The 9,323-nt window shown below is 32.6% G+C and overlaps 1 protein-coding gene across 2 annotated transcripts in view; it reads right to left on the bottom strand.

The window, feature by feature from the left end:
- Nucleotides 1-1,819: 1,819 nt before the first annotated feature.
- The window catches only part of IQGAP2 (IQ motif containing GTPase activating protein 2), a 323,406-nt gene continuing 315,902 nt past the window's right edge, over nucleotides 1,820-9,323 (bottom strand). For both annotated transcript variants that reach the window (XM_074282311.1, XM_074282312.1), the window contains 3 exons: nucleotides 8,035-8,172; nucleotides 6,616-6,724; nucleotides 1,820-2,754 (listed from right to left, as the gene is read on the bottom strand). In XM_074282311.1, the coding sequence (XP_074138412.1) occupies nucleotides 2,644-2,754; nucleotides 6,616-6,724; nucleotides 8,035-8,172 (358 nt within the window). In that variant the 3' untranslated portion in view covers nucleotides 1,820-2,643. The remainder of the gene's footprint in view (nucleotides 2,755-6,615; nucleotides 6,725-8,034; nucleotides 8,173-9,323) is intronic.

Raw genomic sequence — 9,323 nt, 5'->3', positions numbered from 1 at the left:
TGGGGACCATGAGTGTAGAATATGGAAAACAACAACATACTTTTTTGATAGGATGATTAATTTTTTTAAACCCATTTTTCCTTTCTTTTTTTACTTTATTATGAGGAATGGTTTTCTGAAAGCCAGTGGAGAAATACAGTGTGAAATATAGATACATGAAAATAAAATATATCAATGAAAATGTATTTTTTAAAAGAATAATAGTGCATAAGACATTGAAAACAGAACTACTTAATGGTATCACAGCTTTCCTTTTGAGCAAATATATACAGTTTCTTAAGATTGTAGATTTAGAGCTGTTAAAGATCAGGAAACTCAAGCAAAGATAAGCGAAGTTGGGGGCACTGGCTCTGGAATCAGGAGGACCCAAGTTCAAATTCAGTTTCATACACTTAACACTTCCTGGTTGTGTGACCTTGGGCAAGTCACTTAACCCCAATTGCCTCGAAAAAGAAAAAAGATAATAAAAAGATCAGTGAAATCACTTGTGTAAATAACCACTTTATTATGTTTTGATATTGTAGGAAATAAATTAATCTTGAAAGTGTTTTCATTTTTATGGTATTAACTTGAACCATCTAGGAATATTAAACATTTTTGTTGTTGTTCAGTTGTTTCAGTCATGTTTGATTCTTTGTGATCCCATTTGAAGTTTTTTTTTTTTTTTTTTTGGCAAAAAATACTGATTGGTTTGCTATTTCCTTCTCCAGCTTATTTTATAGATGAGGAAACTGAGGCAAACAGGGGTTAAGTGACTTACCCAGGATCACACAAGTAGTCAGAGTCTGAGACCAAATTTGAATGCAAGAGACATGAGACTTCCAGATTCCAAGTACAATATTCTATTCACTGTGCTACCCACCCACTCATTTTGATTATTTAGGACTTCTTTTTTGGATAGCGGTGGGGGTGATAAAGCACTATATTTTACAGTTGTATTTAAAGGTCCTGTGTATTCCTAGAGGTGAATTTCTTGATTTAGTACTGATATTTCGCTACAGTTCTCTTCCTAATTGTTTTAGAATTTGATTTTTCCTAAATTGTTTGCCACTAGATTTCTGAGGAGTGTATGCTTTGTGTGATTGTCTATAATAAGCAATAACAATTTAGTCAATATTTTGTAATTAACATTAAAAAGTGATGAAATTCCTTTAAGTACTTTTAGTACTAAACTAAAGCTCACATAAGATTTAATGGGACAGCAAACTTAAAACCAAGTTCCATTATTCCTTTGAATACACGGACTAGCTTGTCATAGCTAATATTTATATAATGCTTTTAAAGTTTGAAAAACTCTTTATAAATATTCTCTCATTTTATCCTTACAACAGCACTGTGAGGTAGTGCTATCCCCATTTTACAAATGAGGAAACAGAGGCAGATAGTGCTTAGGCTAAATTTGAACTTGGGGCTTTTCCTGCATCTAGGACCACCGCTCTCTCACTTAACCACCCAGTCATGCAACTAAACATAGTCATCTTTTAATTGTGCAAATGAACTTCAACTTGGACTGTGTTATATTTTCCCCTCAGCAGCCTGGCTATCTCATGTGGGTTTTGGATAAGTGGACATTAAAATTAATTTCTATTCTATAAAAGACAATAATACCAGTAAGAGTTGAAGAAAGGTCATTTATAGGCATATAAGCTATCAGTGGAAGCTAGGCTAAGAATTAAAATTGGCTGCAAATAAACCACAATGCAGATAAGTGAAATTGGGCTATAATTTGTTAGAGATGTCTTTTCTGAGTAAGCTTCCCTAAAAAAAACTTTTTCTTGCAATACAGTCAGAATGTTGTTAAAATGACAGAAACAAATAATGTAATTAAGTAACATTTATTTTACATAGAACAATCTCTGAGGAATACATTTTAAACCATTTAGATACTGATTTTATTGCATTAAAAAAAAAAAAAAGAAATCGAGAGGCACAATTTAAGTGTTTAAATAAACTAGGGGAAAAAGCCCTACTGATTGCTATCCACATTGCTTCTTTGCCACTTAAATTAAAGGCCTTGAGTAGAAAGTTTTTGACCATGAGGCAGTAGTGCACTTTATTTAGTAGGAATAAATCACATAAAATATATACTTTTATACAGAAAATGTTATTGTATTGTAATCACCTATAAAAACTTTATTTGAATTGCACAAAAGTTCACTTTTGACACCTCCCAGAAGGCAGGATTTAGTACTAAGTTTATTTGTCTAAGTGATTCCTTACAAATAATTAGGTTTTCATTTCTTCATAGATTAAAAAAAAAATCTATGAAGAATTCTAATATGCAAATGAAACATTTAAAAAATCCTCATAGGAAAATAGCTTTTGACATTTTTTCAACTACTTTAAAATGAAACATAGTACTTGAAAATATTGTGAAACAAGAAGGTTTCAAATCAGAATCCCTACACCACTGTATGATCTGGAAGGGTTTACATTGATTCATATTGTGTAGCATTCTACTGTAATAGCAGATCATCAAAAAGGCACATGGGTACATTCTTCTGAACAGTTTTGGTCTTTGAAAAAAATCAAACACATTTCCATGAGCAGCGACTGCAATCATATTTTAAAACAAAAATTCTGAACAAATGCATTTCCCAATCCATTTGATGTAGAGTCCATGTTATATCTGGAAGCATTTTATTATACATAGAATTTCTTGTTCAGCAGGAATATAAGAAGGTTTACATTCACTTTAGCCCTATCAAACATTTTCATTACAGCTACTCCATCATACTGCATCTGAAGCAAATCCTGTAATCAGAAGGAACAGAATTAAATTACAACTTTGCTATTTTAGACATTTTCTAAACACAAAAAAAGAAATGGGTGTATGGATAAACTAAACTCATTTGGCCATTATGATGATAATAGAGTTGACTTATGAAAGACATTTTCTTGACTATTTCTTTCAAATCAAATATTTTATTAATGCTTAAATAGATATAAAGCAACTAAGCTTTATTTTTCATTATTTTTAATGGATTTTCATCAAAAACTTTCAGCTGCTCCCATTTAGAAATCTAGCAGATTTCCTTGCCAGTTTATTAATATCTTCAAATATCTGTAGTCAGTATACAATCAATATATTTTATTTTTCTATTCCTGCTTTTTTTCTTGCATTATTTTATTAAGAGTTTCCCTAGTTTCTTTATATATCCCACATTTGTCAAAGTTAATGGGATTATGGAATACAATTTACATTTATGTTACCCAATTTATTTAGCAATTTCCCTAATGTTGGACATTTACATTACTCCAATTTTATGGGGAGAAGGGAAGGGCAGAAAAAGAAAGCAGGGCTCAATTACAAATAAGATTGTTATGAAAATCTCTAAACACATAGCTCTTTCTTTTCTCATTTCTGATATCATATTCAGGATAAACTCCAAATGGTGGACTCATTAGGAATTATAATAATGGAATTTAAAGTTTTTTATCTTTTCTATATACAAGCCCAAACTGCCAAAACACCCCCCCCAAAAAAAACCCACCCACAAAAAGCTTCAGGTTTGCTATTCAACCAGTATTGTTTGATTGTGACTGCCATTATGACAGGAGTGTCATTTTCAATTATTTTTGCCAATGATGATGATATACATGGTTTTGAGATGGTATACACATTTCTAGCTTGTTTTTAATATGTAGTTAAATAATCAAGGCTAATAATAAAATACTTTTTAAGAGATTGAACTTTTGTTTGACTAGGTCCTTGCCATTAATTTCTTTAGGGAAGCTCATTCTTGAATTACTCTGGACTGATGGCAATGTCTCATTTACCATTCTCTAACTTTTGAAACCTTAGTTCTTCAGAAGGACTTTTAATCATGAACCTACTGCCTTGTCTCCTACAATCCTCAAAGTTGCTTATAAAAGCTGCAATTTGTTTTAATGGAGTTGAGAATGATTAACTTCTTAGGCATATACAGTTTTAATCCTAAACTACTTAGATATGCTTCTAATTTTAGAATCTTCAAATGTATTAATTCTATAAGCAACTAATATATTTTTACATTTAACTCTGTAATCACTTCTCAGATGGGTATATAGGCTAGGAAAGCAAAAAAAGAAATCACTTTAGTTTGCTAAACCTGGTATCTATCTTTCTATATTCAGCCTTCTTAAAAAGACAATTAGTACATTACAGGAATTCATTTTCTTATATAATCCTCAAACCTCTAACAATGAAATGTTTGTGTGAGGTGATGGTCACTTTCACAAAAAAATAAAATAAAATTTCAACAATTTAATGAAAGAAGAAAAAAAGGCCTTCATAAAAGAAAAATCAGATTAATAAAATATATTCTTTTTTTAAAAAAAGTCAGTAAAAAGGCAAGAAAAGCAGTATCAGGATATAATCTCAAAAACCCCAGAATGCTATCTGTTTGAAACCAAGGCAAGCCATTCAGCACCACAGTATTACAAGTCTATGCTCCAATCACTGATGCTGAAGAGGCCAAAAGTTGGTCAATTCTAAGACCTACAACATCTAGAAATAACACCAAAAAAAAAAAAAAAAAAAGAAAAAAAAATCACAGTCATCAAAGGAGAGTGGAATGCTAAAATAGGAAATCAAAAGATAATTGGATAAAAGGGAAGTTTGTTTCTAGAATACAAAATGACATCAGCTGGACTGATAAGTTTTACCAAGATAACTTGCTGTTTATAGCTGTTTATAAACCAAAAGGTGAGTGTATACATGGATATCTCCAGATGGTCAATATCAAAATCAGGTCAAAGACAGAGAAGCACAGTTAAAACGAGACCTGGCCAAATAATGAGACGAAACATTGAAGGCAAAAAGTAAAGGTGATGACAGAGGATAAGATGGACAGATAGTGTTATGGAAACAATGAACATGAGCTTGGACAGACTTTGGGAGATGATGGAGCACAGAGGTGCGTGGTGTGCTGTGATCCATGGGTTCACAACAAATTGGATGTGAATTAATGAACAACAACAAACTTCTTGGTTTGGTATATATTTGTTCTGAATGAAGTAAACTTTACTCCCTTAGTCTTTTAAGTAATTTGAAGAGAGGAAGAGTTTCATCTTTAATTTTAAATCCCTAGTTCCTATCACAGTGCCTCAAAGGTGCTTAATAAACATTGATTGACTGATTCTTAAGAAATGTTAACATTTCCTATTTGTCCTCTAAGGTGATTGAGGCATTTAATCCAGGTGCACCTTTCTAGCTAACATGACTACAACGATTTTCTGAGTGACATGCCCTGTTGTGTACTTTAAATAGGGGCTTTGGAAGGGCTAATTTAACTGCTGAGAGAAAATTTCCTTTGTTATCTCTGGGAAAAATTACTTCAACCAATGAACTTGCTCCTCCTGAGCATGCAAGCTCTTCCCCAGGAATTCACAAGTAAAACTCTCAGTAAAGGCCGGAACTAGAGAATTGTTAAGTACCGATTTAGCACTTAGTAAGAACCCAGTATCTCATTATCTCATTAGCACTTAGTAAGAACCTAACAGTTATCTAAGCGATTTTCTCATTTCTATCTTATTTTTGCCTCAAATCAAGCTCAGAAAGAGAATCACTGTCTCTCTCTTGCATACTCATACCTACCTCCAGCTAGAGGGGGCTTTGGAAACTATTATATGATCCCATTATTTTACTGCAAAGGACATTCAATATCATATTGCTAATCAGTTCTAGGACTGGGACTCTGAATTGGTGTTTCCTCACATCTAGTTTAGCTGCCTTTGATATGCCTTTCTATTCTTCAAATCAACCCCCTTCTCAGCAATTCACTATCAATATGACCATTCAGTAGAGCTCACCATAAGTTTACAAATTGAAAAGTGATTTTTTTTTTTTGGATATTGATCCATTTGTTCTTATATGCAAATACCTGTATGCAATTAACTTCCCGGGTCCAGGTTTAGCAAAATGGGACAATGGGAATAGTTAATCCTATCGCAAATTAGCTAAGCAAGCTTGGTTTATATTACAACACTGAGTGATTTTAAAGGAAATGTCATTAAAGTTACTGTGACCTCACTGAAAGAAAACAAGACTGTCTCCTAGCCATATGCTATTCACCTACCGCTGAATTCAGTATCCAGGAGCATAATCCTTGGAAATCACATGACTATCTATCTTTCATTAAGTCATCACTCCCTCTACCCCCAAGGCACTAACCACACAAAGGCTCTACTATACAGGTTTCTTTTTTTTTTTTTACCCCCTAGTTTGCCAGAATTTTATTCAAGTGTTATTAGTCTAGGTGTGACTACAAACAAATTAAGATTAGGAGACTTCACAAATGATTTATTAAAAGTAGATAAAACTAAAAATTGTTTTAGATAAAGCCAGTACAATGTAATGTATTTAAGCCTTAATCTTGAACACTATAATTTTTATTATCTAAATTCTTATGTATTTGGTAATAGTTGGGTGCCAGTCCAACTATATGTTCTTATTCAAAACTCTTTAACTCTCCCCCTCCAAAATCTGATAAGTGTTTTGACCAAAGTGACATGATATAGAAAATAAGTAGATAATCTGGGATTTGGACCCTCTGTTCCTTGATTTCAAAATCTAATGTTCTTTCAAGGACATCACACTTAAGCTCCAGGTAGGCAAAGAAAATGATGTCTTACCTGAATATCAAGGTGAACCTTTTCCATCTCAACACCTCGGAATTTTGCTCTAACTTCAAAGTGACCCAGTTCTTCAGTGGGTATGATGTCAAACATAACATGCTTAAACCTTGAGAGAAAAGCATTCATAATAAATAGTATTACAGATCACAAGCCTTAAATGATATGAGACAATATGAATCCCATTTGGGTGAACTATAAACTAACACATAGGTACAGTATATGAAGGTAGCACTGAGAAAATCCTAAAGTATATATATATATATACATATATATATATATATACATATGTATATATATATATATATGTAGATATGTGTCTAATGTTAGCCTTTTCTAGATTTGAAGTTTCATGTTCAACCATCTTTTTTTTATTATGCTATATTTTAGAAATGCTTGTTTTGTTCCATAAATTAAAATTTATTTATTTATTTACAAATCACTTATTTTACACTCAATTATATATAAATGTACATATATACATACATATATATATAATATATATATTTAAAAATTTATTTAAAAATTCTATTCTCACACAAAATAAATGAAAGGGGGGGAGAGGAAGGAGAAGAGGAATAGCTGGGAAATAAATTGTGGCAACCCTTGTAGAGCAAGTGAGCTTTGAAACAGATGAAGTACTGATAGGTACAGATGAGCAATATAAATTAAGTATATAGACTGCCACATGGAAAATCAAAGCAACAGAATAATCTACTTCTTCAAGGGGACAGTGAATATATTGATAGAACCCAAGTGAAGGCTCTGTTGAAGGAAGTGAAGTTAACCAATAAATACTAACAGGAAGTTATAAAGATAACATAAATATATATAATTATACAAGTGGTTTTGGGAGATCCAAAGAAATTTAAGCAAGAGTCCTCGTTTTCAAGAAGTTTCTAATCTAGTTGGAGGGGTGAGACATACAAATGACTTGCTAACCAATAATTCAAAACATAGGCTATGAGAAATGGCAAATTGAAGGTCACTGAAAGCAAGGAACACAGAATTTACAAGAGGCACATTTCTAGGAGACGTGGAATCTGAGCTGAGCCTTGAAGGCTGAGTGGGATTTGGACCAACAGAGAGGAAGATAAAAAAAGCACCTTTAAAGAGACATAGACACCAAGAAAGTGAAATAAAGATGAGAAAGCCCAGGCATGCTAGGTGTTAAATCAATTTAGCAGGAGTGGTTAATTTTACAAAGTAGGTAGAGATAAAAAGGCAAAAAAATTAGGCTGTGTTAGATTGTGAAAGCCACTGAATGCTAAGCTAAGACATTTTGATTATAGCCTAGTAGGTCACAAATTGTCATGAACTCATGAAATTTCTCCTCAAATGCAGAAGATGCTTTTAATGGGCCTTGATGAAAGTACTTAAGGATTAACTGGCTCCCCTTCAAGTGCAAAGGAAACTCACTGATTGGTCTGAAGGTCTTCAATCTCTAGCAGGACGCCCTTATCATGGAGTCGGGATGCTGTGTACCTCACTGGCTTTGCCTTCTTGTATGTACTTGCTTCTTCTTTTCCACGAAATTTAAATGACCTTCTTGTGTTTCTGATAAGAGAGAAAGACTTTTATCATTTTACCTAATAGATATTTCTAATGGCAGGCTAACCTGAAATACATAATGTATCAAATGCATTCCCTGGCTTTGTTATATTCAAAACACATTTTCCTCCAATAAAATAGAAAAATTTTCAACACAATAACATTTTTAAAAATTATGAATTTCATCACCAACATGAACATTTCAGTTTGTTGAGAACAACAAAAAGTAAAGCAATATTTTGAAATAATATTAATACAACAGTCACAAAATTATCTTATTTGCATCCCCATTCTGAACGGTTTTGTTTTCTTTTGTGTATTTTAAAATATTTTAATTGGGGCAGCTAGTTGGTATAGTGGATAGAGCACCAGCCCTGAAATTAGGAGGACCTGAATTCAAATCTAGCTTCAGACACTAAACACTTCCTGGCTGTGTGATCCTGGGCAAGTCACTTATACCCAATTACCCCATCAAAAACAAACAAACAAACAAATAAATAAATAAAATTTAATTGGTGTTCTTTATGTTTGGTATCTCTACCATTACTCACTACAGTCTATAGGAAACAAGGAATGGTGCTATGGATAGAACATAAGTTTGACTTGTAATCAGGAAGACCCATTGACTAGTTATGTGATTCTAGGAAAATCATTTAACATCTGTTTGCCTCAGTTACCTCACTTGTAAAACAGGGATAATAACAACATCTACCCCACAGGGTTGTTATGAAGACCAACCAAATAATAGCTATTATGATTATTAAACACATGTTAATGCTAATATTAATAAGATATTATTATCAATAAACTACTAATAATTTATCTATTACCAGAATAATGAAAATTTTATTAAAAGATTTCTCAACTTATGAATTTTTAAAAATATGATTTATTTGAAGTAGCTTACTAGGCTAGTTAGGTGCAAAGTGTCAGACCTGGAGTTAGGAAAACTCATCTTCTTGGATTCACATCCAATCTCAGACACTTACTAGTTGTATGACCCTAAGTAAGTCATTCAATCCGGTTTGCCTCAGTTTTCCTCATCTGTAAAATAAACCTACAGAAGGAAATGGCAAACCACTCCAGTTTCTTCGCCAAGGATACTGACCCCAAATGTGGGCACAATGAGTCAAACACAATTGAAATGACTGAACAAC

This window comes from Sminthopsis crassicaudata, chromosome 1 (genome assembly GCF_048593235.1).
Source record: "Sminthopsis crassicaudata isolate SCR6 chromosome 1, ASM4859323v1, whole genome shotgun sequence".
Lineage (NCBI taxonomy): Eukaryota > Metazoa > Chordata > Mammalia > Dasyuromorphia > Dasyuridae > Sminthopsis > Sminthopsis crassicaudata.
Note: the sequence above shows the minus strand (reverse complement) of the source record. Positions and strands in the feature narration are given on the sequence as shown.